The 15912-nt window shown below is 27.7% G+C and overlaps 2 protein-coding genes and 1 pseudogene across 2 annotated transcripts; 2 read left to right on the plus strand and 1 right to left on the minus strand.

Annotated features, from left to right (window-relative positions):
* Positions 1-6589: 6589 nt before the first annotated feature.
* Positions 6590-7842, plus strand: LOC112685498 (ejaculatory bulb-specific protein 3-like). The gene is made up of 2 exons (XM_025557415.1): positions 6590-6885; positions 7545-7842. Exons 1-2 carry the CDS (start codon positions 6690-6692, stop codon positions 7733-7735), a joined length of 387 nt encoding a protein of 128 aa, XP_025413200.1. The 5' UTR covers positions 6590-6689; the 3' UTR covers positions 7736-7842.
* A 2548-nt stretch (positions 7843-10390) lies between these two features.
* On the minus strand, positions 10391-11767 carry LOC112685499 (ejaculatory bulb-specific protein 3-like). Its single transcript, XM_025557416.1, is given in 3 exon segments — positions 10391-10754; positions 10756-10814; positions 11466-11767. Coding segments are annotated over 3 exon segments (387 nt in total). The 5' UTR covers positions 11662-11767; the 3' UTR covers positions 10391-10622.
* Positions 11768-14049: 2282 nt separating this feature from the next.
* On the plus strand, positions 14050-15338 carry LOC112685503 (annotated as a pseudogene).
* The last annotated feature ends 574 nt before the right edge of the window (positions 15339-15912 follow it).

The following is a 15912-nucleotide window of genomic DNA, read 5'->3' on the forward strand; positions in this document are numbered from 1 at the left end:
GTTTTGGCAAGTAGGGTCCTCGGGGCCTTATCCGAGCCCATTGTTTTTAAAAAGAAAGATAAAACCTAACTTAACTTGTAACAGCGCAACTAATCCAAAAAACCTCCTCTAACTTGTTAGACAGTTGTTACTTTTCTTGACAATTGTACAATTATGCACTGCTCATACTATAGGTAATGGGCAAGCATCTGAGTATTGATTTGATTTTGAATTTCCTAGGCCTAAAAAGAAAAGTTGCTCCTAAAAATTACAGTTGAATGCTTTACAGCGTTCTTATTCTCTCTGTATCTACCACAAATTTACATTTTTAAACAAAATTTACGAGACTAAAAAAAAAAAAAACGAAGGAAAGACCCCGGCCGCTTTTGCGGCCCAGCGGTCATGACCAGGCCGACACTGGTTTTACCTAACAATAATATTAAAGCTCTTGAAGGTTATTCCTGCTACCTAGAAGTGTTTAATTAAAACAGACATCGTATACTAATAATCTAGGGATGGACGGTTAAGTTGGTTCGACCGTATCATATTTGTTAGTATTTGACATATAGTAATAAGTACTGCAGTCCATTTTACGAAACGGCAAACCACGGATCTGTGTAATTAAGTTTTCCAACGATTTTCACGGCACAAACATCAATCTTAAAAATATTCAAAATTCTGTTTTCTTATAAAGGATTTTATTTTGCTTTTAAAATGTTTACCTTACAGTTCGAACGTGGAAAGTTTTCACCAAAATACCCTAAAAAATAAACATTAGAAAATATTTCTAATATTAAACTTAAGTCGTCGGCAGATTTATTACTCAAAGAACTTAGTGATTGAAAAGAAAAATATGAAACAAATATATCGTCAGATACTTCTATTTCAAAATGTATTTCACTATTGTTTTGTAAGTATGTAACATTTGGAAAAGTCATAGGACATCAAAAATTTAAATCATTATCAGATCCACAGTTAGAAAGATTAATGTCTCTCATTAATTTATGTTTAGAAAGGGTTCTAAATTTTATTTGAAATGTATTTTACAGTTAATTCATTGAAAAGGTCCCATTTGAATATGTAAGTCTTTGATCTTTATAAGATTACTTTTAGTTTCGTTGTTTTATCAATTTTTACGCGTAATTGATATTTTTTAAATGATACTACAATGTCTTTTTATCTAAAACAGTATAAATTAAATTTAAAAAGCCATTTCTAAAATATTTAAATATATGAAACATCAATCGTAGAGAAAATGTATATATATTTTTCATCAACATATGGATTTTCTTTATACCTAAATTTTACACGAAACCGTTGATTTTGCTTTTAAATTGCATTGGCATTGAAACACATCTGATTAATACTAAACATAACACCCTATTACATTTTTTACCAAGTAAACGTAATTTTATTATTCATAGTCTCTTTAATAGAATATTACGTTATAGTAACAAACATCTTACCAAATCTTTTTCTTTAATGGTGATTGTAAATTGAAAAAAACTGTAATTTGTTCATTGATTTCATACTTTATATAATTCATAACCTATAAGTACATATATATATATATATATTCACTGTACTCATTGCCATACTACAAAAAAAAAAAAAAAATAAATAAAATCAAAAAATTAACATTTAGATATTTTAATAGGCAACCTATGGAAATAAAATGAAATTCTGATATATTGTAAAACATGTTTACCCTTTTTCACACCCTTAAGGGAGGATTAGGATTTGACACTTTATTATCTCACCCTCAGGCCATCAAAAATATATTCCACTAACATTCCAAATTTTTAGAACCGGTGGCTTTTTATCTAAATGTTGATTAGTTAGTGGATTGGATGTCTTAATTTATATTCATATATCATGTATAGACTAGTCTATAATTGTAATCAAGTTAATATTTCCATAAATATTATGATGACTAAAGTAATAATCATTTCAAAAAATAACTTAGGCATTTAGTGAACAAATCTAATTTTAAATATACTATATAAAGTGTATAGATTCTAAATTTCCTGCAAAATATTAATCGGTATGCATACAGTGTTACAGTGCTATGTATAAGCAAATTCCTTCGTATCAAATACTATATTTCATTTCGTCCTTTTAGTCGACAATTCTATCGCCAGTATTTAACTCGCTATGGGATATATATACATATTCAATCCATAATAACATATTACGTAATATTAAACGGGTAAAAATCAATATTTGGCTTACTCCATTCAATGTCGAATAAAAAATATGTTTTTTTTTTATCCGCTTTGGTTATATTTATATTGTACAGTTAGGAGTTGTACGCACTGATACATAAAACATTCATGTCATTGAATTGCCTGTAAAAAACGCCGTCTTACCCGTCGAAACGGATGAAGTGAATCACTGTGGTTTTATGTACACGTTTGACAAAGTAAATCGAAGACTATGAACTCGAACACATGCACAGAGAATGATAATGCACAACACAATTATAACTGATAATCAAATGTATAATCAAAATATTATAATAAATATTATTTTCATTGGTATCAAATAAAAAAATGAAACCAAAATAATTAATAACTTCATGTCTAATATGTGAAGACGTCAAAATATTAACGCGAGCAACAAAAAATCAAATATTTTTCTAATACCCTATTTTCCATACTACACAAGCTACTAAAATAACATGTTTTCTTTGATATTCTATGTTATTGTATGTTTAAAAATAAACACATTTTATGGTTTCTTAAGAAACATATTTGGAGGATTTTTGGAACACCTTTTAACATCTCTTAAAAGAAAATTATTGTTATACATAGTAGTAAGCGATGACAACTCAAACCATCGATTTTCCAACTTAAACGAAGAATAAATCTAACCATAATAAAACGTCAAAAAAACGTCTTCATCAAAAAGAATATTTATCAGGGGTGTATTTTAGGGGGGCGAAGGTGGTTATCACCCCCTCCTTGAATCCGTATTTAAGGAATCGAACATATGAGAGATACACATTTCAAATTTTTTTAATGTGGATCATTTTATAACGATACTTAGAGAAAAATCAAATAAAACACAAACGTAACTTTCAAAACACAGAAAGGTGTTAAAAAAGAACTACACAAAAGTCGATTCTAAGTGGATCCGACATTAGATTAAAAAAAAATAACCACAAATATTAAGGATTCACCTAATGTAAATATTACTAAAAATTTTACTTGTAAATTTTAAGCCTGAATTAAAGAAAAAAATTGAGTCCCCCCCTAGAAGTAAGTCTTAATACGCCCCAGAATACAATTTAATTATACTTTAGACAAAGTAAGCTTATCAAGAGTTACTACAATGCTTGATCTAGAAGTAAAATTTGATACAAAACATTCATTTAAAGGTCATATATATTATATAAAAATAAAGCTTCTGCAAAATAAGTTTTTTTTAAAACGTACTTGTTGAAAATTTAGAAATAATTTTTCATTAATAACTTTAAATAATTCTTTAGTTCATTCCCATTTTAATTATTTTCTACTTATTTAGCATCCATATTCTGTATACCATACACAAGATCTAAATCAAATTCAAAATAACTTCATAAAATTTTGTTTTCAATGCCATATTTATAGAGCTCCTCATTCTCCCTACGACATCTCAATATATATTTTTAATATGCTAACATAAGAAAAACAATTTATGCAGCTAAAATTAAAATTTTTATACAAAGTACTTAATAATTTGATTGACTGTCCCGAACTACTGCAAAATATAAACATTAAAATAAATTCAATAAACAGTACAAATATTTTTTTACGAAAAATATACCAGAACAAATGATATGTTAAATTCACCATCAAATATATTAATGTCTGCTGGAAATTCAATAAAAAAAACTTGATTTTTTTTAATTATTCCCCATGTGCATTTATGAGGCATGTTTTACGAATGATTTAATATATAACTTTTTGCTATATATACTCTTTCTTTAAGGCTATTCATTATTTTTATATTTACCACTATTAATATTAATATTATTATTTATACTATCCATTTTTTGCTACTATAGCTACTATATTGTATTACTATATTATTTTAAAATCTTTAAAATCGGATGTATTACTTGGAGTTGGAAATTATTTCCTTTTAATAAATAAGTTACTATTATTATAATAATTACGTTAACAAGTTTTTCCGATTGTTAAATTTATTTACCATGATATAATACATTCAAAACGTAATGTTTTATTTACGGCTTCAATAATAAGGTCACATGATGATTAAGCAGGATAAGTGCATAATAAATTGTTATATTATTTATTGTTAAACCTTCCATGCGAATCTTTCTCTAATTAATTTTAGTTAATTTTTATGATGAATATTAATTACCATAAATTGTATTAAATGTAATTGTATTCGAAAACATAAGGTTATATTTTAAAGTGGTTACTTGTTTATTCATTAATGTACTATTATTACTGTTCTACCATCGAAAATAAGTCATCAGTAATGATACAACATTGGCTATGTATATCAAATATTTATCACAACATCTAATGTATATTATATACACATACGATTTAATATCGAGCGACCAAGGAAGGCAAATATTTTCCAAGGCGAACACGTTCATCAGTTTTATATTATCTGTGTTAAACCTGAAAAAAAATCTTATATCACGTTTAATTACTATGTATATTTGAACAGAAGAGGATTCCAAATATTTTTCGATTCGCTTCGATTGACACACTAACCAATGTATTCATTACATGACTCAGCGGTAAAATATTTAAAAACTTAGGAGAAACAACAAAGCATATTTATTTTAAACAAGTTTTCAAGAAGAACAAAAAACTTTTAAAAATTAACAAAAAGTTTTAAAAATCCAAAAATATGTTTTGACTTTTTTATTGTTTATTATTCGAAGCCTATAACTAAATAATCAAAATCGAATTTCTCAACTCATAATACCAAAATATAAAACCTCGATATATGTTGTTGTTGCTCCATAAAATAATTTATTTGTAATGTATTTAAATGTATAAAAACAATATAATTGTTATGAAAATGGTGTGATTTACCTATTATTTTACTGTCTGAAATTGTTATATATAGCTTCATATATGAATAAATAATTAAAAATTTAAAATTTTTAAAGTATACTAATTCATTCATTTTATTTATCTTAATAAATCATTAATGAATCGAATCCCTACAAAATAACCATCAAAATAAAAACATCAATTAAGTAATATAAAAATGTATATACGCAACAGTTTGAAAACTATACGAAACAATTCAATAATTATTTGAAAACAAATATGAAAAAAATAAACTGCAAATTTAAAACTAAATCATAAGTTTGAATAATATAAACGAAAATTATTTTAGCTGAACTAAGTTCAATAATAATATTCAGTACACGAACAACATTAAAAAATAACTTATAAATGAGAATTTTTAGAAGCAAATTAATATAAAATATATAAATAAAAAAATTAGCATTACAAAAAAACAGTTCTTAAGGCAAAACATCAGTAAAATATGAAAAAAACTGTTTATAAATTGATAACATATAAACTACAAAAGATTTATTCATAAATTATTTAACATAAAACATGAAATTATTAAGAAAGTCACCAATTGGGAATTTTAACTAAGTAAAATATTGATAGTAATTTTAATATTATAATCAGTAATAACATATTATTAACATTTGGCGTAACAGACTTATCCGGATGTGTCTTGTACGTCGTTGTTAGACCAAATGAACAACTAGACATATAAATTAATAATGTATCTCCATTTACAATGTACGGATTTATCTGGTTGTTGCATTAATGGACGTGAAATATTAGTATTACTAATTTTCGATCAAAACACGATTTTGACTACAATAAAACGATGTCTTGTACTATTCCCAGGGTGTTTATTTCCTACCACGCGCAGTTGTGATAACCGGTATAAGCGTACAGACTTGACGAGAAGTGAGGGATTTACTCCCAGATGTGGGATTTTTGAAAGGACTCAGAAATTCGGGATTACTCAATTTTTCAACTTAATGAACGATTTAAAATAAGTATTTTACCATAACAGGGAAAAATGTATTATACACGTATTTTATAATTATAATCATCTGTTACTGTAAATAAGTCGCCGAAAGCAGCAAATGGCTATTACGTCGCGTCCACACCAACAAAATACTGTCGCATACATTTGTTGCCGACATTGTCGTCGAAAAAGTTTATTAAATGTTTTTAATAATTTTGTTTCCCAACTAGTGGTTGTAGCATCAAAATACGAGTATGTATGTAGACATTGCAAGAAGAACTCTAATTTGAATTTACATTAAAATATAGTACATGGATGTGTATTAAACGTGAAACGAATAAATTCAATATTATGAAATATGTAATTTCTGTAAATATTAGATTTATACATTTTTTAATGGTAATCAGTCAACGATTCACATTAGTCATCGCACACCATTTACCTACCTTTATATTCTACTACTAATAGTTGAACAACAAAGCTAATTAAAGACAGTCAAAATTAGTGGGGCCGCCAAGGTAATAACCCAGGTCTCGGGTTTCTCCCTCTATCACCCTCACTTGTATATATAACGGTGGGCAGTTATACATCAAGCAACAGTTCATCACCGACTATCTTTACAAATAACATTAACATTCGTTTTCGACTTGAGTGCGCGTCGATAAATTACGATAATCAAAATGGTCAAACTCATTGTGGCAATTGTTTGTTGTATCGTCTTGACGACGCCTATGATCCAGGCTGATGATATTTACACCTCTAAATATGATAACATAAACGTCGACGAGATCCTGAAAAGCGATCGTTTGGTGAGCAACTACTTCCAATGCTTAATGGACAACGGGGCTTGTACGCAGGAAGGCGATCTCCTAAAAAGTGAGTGATTTTTTTTTTTTTCATTTTCATAATGCAATACGTGTTGGATACTTTAGTAACAATATTCGATAAACATAACCTATATGCTTTACGAATCAAATAGTTTTTGATTTTGCTATTTATATTGTGCCTAAACATGTTTTTATTTATCGAATATATCTATGTATTCCATACATATAATCGTGCGATGTTCAAGATATTTGAAATGTTCTTGAAATGGCAACAACTCTTTTTTTCAATTATCGTCTATCGACAAATATCCCATTTATTTCTATAGATATACTTACGAATTACAATATTGCTATCCGTTTTAAAAAATTTTCAAGAAGACATTTTTTTCCCGCGTCTACCAATGAATATTAACTATGGGTATTTTTTTTTTTTTTTTTACAGTTATATTACTTTATTTACTTAAACTACAAGACTATCCTATTTTAATATTTAGACATACGAAAAATTAAAAATCCTCGAATATATTTCGCGAATTAGAAATTATTTTTAATACAATTTCATAGAGTTCATTTGTCCCTAATTAATATTTCAAATATGTATTATTGTTTCCAAATGTATACAAGTCATATAATCATACAGCTAAAAATGTAAACGCTTTCTTCATGTCTTATCAGTTTTGTTAATCTCATACATTGTGTGTTTTATAGAATTACTCCCCGAAGCAATAAAAAGTGATTGCGCGAAATGTTCAGAAAAACAAAAAATTGGCGTTGAAAAAGTCATCAGGTTTTTAACAGAAAATAAAAGCGACCTTTGGAAACAAGTCGTGGCAAAATATGACCCTGAAGAAACCTACAGTCAACGTTACTTGGAAAAGTTGAAGAAGGCGAAGGTGTGATATTGAACCAAAATATAAAATAGATGAATGTACACAATTTTCACTAAATAGCATTTCGATGAAAATCTATATTATTTTTGGTGTATCATTAAATTAACTACTTAATATTTATGTATTTATAATTTACTTACTTAGCAATTACTTTTTTCTTGTATAGTAATATAAACTATATATTTTTCTGAAAGTTACTTTCAACTGTGTCTGAAAACTAAATATACATAATTTTTAACACCTATTTGATGATTTTTATTTGGTTTTATCAACACACAATTACATATGCATATTAAGTTTCAATATTATATTTCTTATAAAATTTGTATTTTATAATAACTTGCGCTCTGCTTTTTAACCAAACATTATTTAATATATATATTTTTACCATTTGACACAACAGACTTATCCGGATGTGTCTTGTACGTTTTTGTTAGACCGAATGAACAACGAGACATATCAATATATATTGGACCTCCGTTTATAATGTACGGATTTATCTGGTTATTGCATCAATTGACGTGAAATATTAGTATTAATAATCATCGATCAAAACACGATTTTTACCACATTATAGAGATGTCTTGTACTTGTCCCTGGTTGTTTATTTTCTACTACGTGCAGTTGTGAGGACCTGTACAAGTGTACAGACCTGACGAGAAGGAAGGGATTTATTCCCAGATCCGGGATTTTTGAGATGGTCCTGAAATTTGGGATCGTTCAATTTTTTCGAACTAAATTAACGATTTAAAATAAGTATTTTACTATTCCAGCGAAAAATGTATTATACATTTATTTTATAACCATAAGCAGCTATTACTCAGTGGCAGTTTTAGAGTGGAGGGGTGGTGATTGGTAGACAGTCCTACCTTTAACCGTGTAAAAATTAAAAATATGAATGAGCAAACAGTTAACTTAAAATCGTTTTGGCCATAATTTTATATTAAAACTGTTTAGTATATACAAAAATGTTTGCTCCTACTCGTATGAGTTCCACTGTTAATTCAACTTGATTAAATAATAATTTTTGTTCGAATTTTTTTCCTTGACACATATATTTTTATGTTATGCCGTTGTAGTTTAAAGTTTATAGAATTTAAAATTATTTCTCATGTATCAAGCAATAGGAAAAAATAGATGGGATATGTATGCAAATTGTTAGTGTTTAAAAATATATTCACCTCCCCCTTGTGTCTTCTCAAAAATTGCCACTTTTATAAATGCAAATCGTTGGCCGACAGCAACTAATGGCTATTACGCTGCGTTTATACCAAGGAAATACTGTCGCATACAAATACAAATTTTTAAAAACGTATCCAACTCTGTTGGATAAAAAGTCGAAAAAAGCCAATGTTCCAACTACAAAAATTAAATAAAATAGTTATGTATAGCCTTCGTAAATATATTCTAAATTGTATAATATAATTATCATAGTCATTGATCATTATTATTTTCATTATCAAAGAAAAAGTTTAACTGGTCTGGATGTGTACATACATTGTATTCGATAATGTCTACATACATACTCGTATTTTGATGATTACCGCCACTAGTTGGGAAACAAAATAATTAGAAACATTAATGAAACTTTGTCGGCAATAATGTCTAAAACAAATGTATGCGACAGTATTTCCTTGGTATAAACGCAGCGTAATAGCCATTAGTTGCTGTCGGCCAACGATTTGCATTTATAAAAGTGGCAATTTTTGAGAAGACACAAGGGGGAGGTGAATATATTTTTAAACACTAACAATTTGCATACATATCCCATCTATTTTTTTCCTATTGCTTGATACATGAGAAATAATTTTAAATTCTATAAACTTTAAACTACAACGGCATAACATAAAAATATATGTGTCAAGGAAAAAAATTCGAACAAAAATTATTATTTAATCAAGTTGAATTAACAGTCGAACTCATACGAGTAGGAGCAAACATTTTTGTATATACTAAACAGTTTTAATATAAAATTATGGCCAAAACGATTTTAAGTTAACTGTTTGCTCATTCATATTTTTAATTTTTACACGGTTAAAGGTAGGACTGTCTACCAATCACCACCCCTCCACTCTAAAACTGCCACTGAGTAATAGCTGCTTATGGTTATAAAATAAATGTATAATACATTTTTCGCTGGAATAGTAAAATACTTATTTTAAATCGTTAATTTAGTTCGAAAAATTGAACGATCCCAAATTTCAGGACCATCTCAAAAATCCCGGATCTGGGAATAAATCCCTTCCTTCTCGTCAGGTCTGTACACTTGTACAGGTCCTCACAACTGCACGTAGTAGAAAATAAACAACCAGGGACAAGTACAAGACATCTCTATAATGTGGTAAAAATCGTGTTTTGATCGATGATTATTAATACTAATATTTCACGTCAATTGATGCAATAACCAGATAAATCCGTACATTATAAACGGAGGTCCAATATATATTGATATGTCTCGTTGTTCATTCGGTCTAACAAAAACGTACAAGACACATCCGGATAAGTCTGTTGTGTCAAATGGTAAAAATATATATATTAAATAATGTTTGGTTAAAAAGCAGAGCGCAAGTTATTATAAAATACAAATTTTATAAGAAATATAATATTGAAACTTAATATGCATATGTAATTGTGTGTTGATAAAACCAAATAAAAATCATCAAATAGGTGTTAAAAATTATGTATATTTAGTTTTCAGACACAGTTGAAAGTAACTTTCAGAAAAATATATAGTTTATATTACTATACAAGAAAAAAGTAATTGCTAAGTAAGTAAATTATAAATACATAAATTAATAGTTAATTTAATGATACACCAAAAATAATATAGATTTTCATCGAAATGCTATTTAGTGAAAATTGTGTACATTCATCTATTTTATATTTTGGTTCAACATCACACCTTCGCCTTCTTCAACTTTTCCAAGTAACGTTGACTGTAGGTTTCTTCAGGGTCATATTTTGCCACGACTTGTTTCCAAAGGTCGCTTTTATTTTCTGTTAAAAACCTGATGACTTTTTCAACGCCAATTTTTTTGTTTTTCTGAACATTTCGCGCAATCACTTTTTATTGCTTCGGGGAGTAATTCTATAAAACACACAATGTATGAGATTAACAAAACTGATAAGACATGAAGAAAGCGTTTACATTTTTAGCTGTATGATTATATGACTTGTATACATTTGGAAACAATAATACATATTTGAAATATTAATTAGGGACAAATGAACTCTATGAAATTGTATTAAAAATAATTTCTAATTCACGAAATATATTCGAGGATTTTTAATTTTTCGTATGTCTAAATATTAAAATAGGATAGTCTTGTAGTTTAAGTAAATAAAGTAATATAACTGTAAAAAAAAAAAAATACCCATAGTTAATATTCATTGGTAGACGCGGGAAAAAATGTCTTCTTGAAAATTTTGTAAAACGGATAGCAATATTGTAATTCGTAAGTATATCTATAGAAATAAATGGGATATTTGTCGATAGACGATAATTGAAAAAAAGAGTTGTTGCCATTTCAAGAACATTTCAAATATCTTGAACATCGCACGATTATATGTATGGAATACATAGATATATTCGATAAATAAAAACATGTTTAGGCACAATATAAATAGCAAAATCAAAAACTATTTGATTCGTAAAGCATATAGGTTATGTTTATCGAATATTGTTACTAAAATATCCAACACGTATTGCATTATGAAAATGAAAAAAAAAACCACTCACTTTTTAGGAGATCGCCTTCCTGCGTACAAGCCCCGTTGTCCATTAAGCATTGGAAGTAGTTGCTCACCAAACGATCGCTTTTCAGGATCTCGTCGACGTTTATGTTATCATATTTAGAGGTGTAAATATCATCAGCCTGGATCATAGGCGTCGTCAAGACGATACAACAAACAATTGCCACAATGAGTTTGACCATTTTGATTATCGTAATTTATCGACGCGCACTCAAGTCGAAAACGAATGTTAATGTTATTTGTAAAGATAGTCGGTGATGAACTGTTGCTTGATGTATAACTGCCCACCGTTATATATACAAGTGAGGGTGATAGAGGGAGAAACCCGAGACCTGGGTTATTACCTTGGCGGCCCCACTAATTTTGACTGTCTTTAATTAGCTTTGTTGTTCAACTATTAGTAGTAGAATATAAAGGTAGGTAAATGGTGTGCGATGACTAATGTGAATCGTTGACTGATTACCATTAAAAAATGTATAAATCTAATATTTACAGAAATTACATATTTCATAATATTGAATTTATTCGTTTCACGTTTAATACACATCCATGTACTATATTTTAATGTAAATTCAAATTAGAGTTCTTCTTGCAATGTCTACATACATACTGGTATTTTGATGCTACAACCACTAGTTGGGAAACAAAATTATTAAAAACATTTAATAAACTTTTTCGGCGACAATGTCGGCAACAAATGTATGCGACAGTATTTTGTTGGTGTGGACGCGACGTAATAGCCATTTGCTGCTTTCGGCGACTTATTTACAGTAACAGATGATTATAATTATATAATACGTGTATAATACATTTTTCCCTGTTATGGTAAAATACTTATTTTAAATCGTTCATTAAGTTGAAATATTGAGTAATATTAGTTAATATTTATTAAATTTTGATATCCAATATTTAAAAAAGGTAAGCGTGATTTGTTTACGACAGTGACTAAGAAAATGTCTTAGAAGTCAGTGGTTTACTTGTACCATATATGTATAGATAGTACTACCTTTAATCGTACAGAGACAGTAGACAGACCTAACCTAACCTAACCTAACCATTTGGTAACGATCACAATATTGTATTATGATTCAAGTGTGTACACATAAACTTTTCTAGGAATACATCACTTCTTATCGGCGTCTGTTACTAGTGCTGAGAGTTCCTTCGATGTACTTTCGAGAGAAAAAATCTTCCTTCAGACTTGTTTCGCAAAAACAATAGTATCAGGATTAACAATTGTTTGTTTATAATCGGCGTTAGCAGCGTGGATTATTTTTGAAATAGTCATATACTCGTTTGCACCAGAACAAGCAAGAAAAGCTAATTTTAATTTACATTATAATATAGTACACGAATGTGTATTAAACATGAAATAAATAAATTCAATTAACTCAAGATTACGAAGTGTGTAACTTCTGTAAATTTTTGTTTTATACATTTTCTAGTTGTTGTAATTTAATGTTTCTTTGATCACCTTTAACCAAGGCTGGGAATTAACGAGTTTAAAAATTGAATTTACGTTAAAAAATTTATTTTATTGTAAATTTTTAACTTAACTAGTTACGTTTAGATTTTAATAACTTATGTATTAACTTACCAAAATAATTTTTAACTAACGTCAATTTAACTAATTTATTTTCATTTTAAGATTTAAGTTAGTTTAATTTTTTTTGTGTCTTAATGTTTTTTACATTTCATTATTTCAGTCGTTTTCATGTCAAAAAATATTTTTATTGTGAATTTATTAGTGTTAAAAATGTTATTTTTCCAATCACTTTGTATTCTAAAGGAATAACCTGTATATATTAGAAAATATTTTATAATAAAATGTTTTTTGTTATTTATATGATTCAATTAATTATAACAACCATCAAGTAATAATAATATATTATAGACATAATTGTTGTAGGTATTTAAACAAATTAAGCAGTTTAAGTATATTCCATATGGTTTGTGTATTATTTTTATCGACGATTTACGCATGCGACGTCGTCATTTCGGAAAAAAATAAATAGTAACCAACTATAAAGTCTAAAAATAAAAACAAATTATCTATTTGAAGATTTTCTGACATGGTAATATGGGTCTGTAATTTTATTAGTATTCAGATGCGAACTTTTGGTTATTTATACAGTAACAGCACGAATTATTTATTTTTGTGCATTTGTACAGATTGTTCTGTAGATTGTGCCACTGCGGTATGCACGTTAATAATTAAAATATTAAAACTAAAACTCCTCACGATTATTTTACAAATCTAAAGAATGTTAAGGATTTGACACAAATTCTCAAAAAGCCTTAGAGTTAATTACTGCGGTTCCATCGTCTGAGCATGTATAAAGCTTATTCAGTGCTGAGGGACTTCAGTGTTGTTCGAAAAGAGGAGAGCATCAAAAACAGATAAAAAATTTTAAATGGTTCTCATCTTAAAGTTTAATTATTATTATTTTATAGTTTGGTAAATATTATCATTTTGATTGCATTTTTTTTAAAAATTGTAAATTTATTGTTATGTAATGTAAAATTTTAATTTAATTTAATAATTTATTGTGGCAATCGTTTGTTGCATCCTCTTGGCGATGCCTGTGATCCTGGCTGATGATATTTACACTCCTAAATACGATAACATAAACGTCGACGAGATCCTGAAAAGCGATTGTTTGGTGAGAAACTACTTCCAATGCTTAATGGACAACGCGGCTTGTACGCAGGAAGGCGATCTCCTAAAAAGTGAGTGGTTTCTTTATAATTTTCATTGTGCAATACGTGTTGGATACTTAGCAACAATATTCGATAAACATAACCTATATACTTCATGATACAAATAACTTTTTTTATTTCGTCTTATTTGTATTGTGCTTATGTATATTTTTATTTATCAAATATTTTCATGAAACCCATACTTTTATTATACGATGCTCAACATATTTGAAATTGTCTCAATATGCTTCCAATCGATTTTCAATCATCGTCTACCGACAAATATCCTCATTGATACAATACGTTTCATATTTCTATAGATATATTATGAATTACAATATTACTATTCCTTTTATCATATTTTTATGAATACTTTTTTCCCCGCGTCGTCCCTTTAACATTAACTATGGATATTTATTTTTTGTTACAGTTATATTATTTTATTTACTTAAACTACAAGACTAACCTATTTTAATATTAAATACTAAAATAGGTTAGTCTTGTATGTTTAAATTTTAAACATACGAAAAATTAAAAATCCTCGAATATATTTCGCGAATTAGAAATTATTTTTAATATAATTTCATAGAGTTCATTTGTCCCTAATTAATTTTTCAAATTTGTATTATTGCTTCCAAATGTATACATGTCATATAATCATATGGCTAAAAATGTAAACGCTTTCTTCATATCTTATCAGTTTTGTAAATCTCATACATTGTGTGTTTTATAGAATTACTCCCTGAGGCAATAAAAAATGATTGTGCGAAATGTTCAGAAAAACAAAAAATTGGCGTTGAAAAAGTTATCAGGTTTTTAACAGAAAATAAAAGCGACCTTTGGAAATAAGTCGTGGCAAAATATGACCCTGAAGAAACCTACAGTCAACGTTACTTGGAAAAATTGAAGAAGGTGAAGGTGTGATGTTGAACCAAAATATAAATAGATGAGTTTACACGATTCTCACCAATTTTCGATGAGAATCTACTCGTATATTAATTCTAGTGCATCATTAGATTAACTGCTTAATATTTATGTACTTATAATTTACTTACTTAGCAATTACTTTATTTGTGTACAGCAATATAAACTATATCTTTTTCTCAAAGTTATTTTTAACTGTGTCTGAAAATTAAATATAATTAATTTTTAACACCTATTTGATGATTTTCATTTGTTTTTATCAACACACAAATACATTTGCATATTAGGTTTCAAGATTATATTTCATATAAAACGTACATTTTATAATATCTCGTATTCTATTATTTAACCGAATATTATTTTATGTTGGTCTATGAGCAGTATTCCATTTATATTATAATATGAAATTCGAGTGAAACTTAAACCCCAAGCCGTATTTTTCATTAACAAAATGTGAATCTATATCAACATCAATACTATTTATTTTGTTTTATTACAATATTCTAAACAGCAAAGATAAATATTTCTGGTTCACTTAATGAATAACTATATTTCCTGATTAATTAGAAATTAAATAAAATAGTAATCCTTGCGCATATTATTACCAAATCTTATCGAACGTTATAATTTGTATTTTTCGACTGTAGATAGGCACATAAAATTTAAATAGATTGTGAACCATAAGTAGTTGGTACACACATTTATAAAACTAACAACTTACTTATTTTAGCATAGATGTTTGAAGAAAATTCTGAATCATTTGTAGATAGAATATTATTTATTTCATGTTATATTAATAATATTCAATA

The sequence above is a fragment of the Sipha flava genome, unplaced genomic scaffold, assembly GCF_003268045.1.
Source record: "Sipha flava isolate LNK unplaced genomic scaffold, YSA_version1 279_pilon_pilon, whole genome shotgun sequence".
NCBI classification, from domain to species: Eukaryota; Metazoa; Arthropoda; class Insecta; order Hemiptera; family Aphididae; genus Sipha; species Sipha flava.

Bases quoted from the DNA above. Each gene is read 5' to 3' on its own strand.
- LOC112685498 (XM_025557415.1), top strand. From the start codon at position 6,690: ATGGTCAAACTCATTGTGGCAATTGTTTGTTGTATCGTCTTGACGACG. The intron at 6,886-7,544 runs GTGAGTGATTTT...TGTGTTTTATAG, and splicing joins GGAAGGCGATCTCCTAAAAA to AATTACTCCCCGAAGCAATA.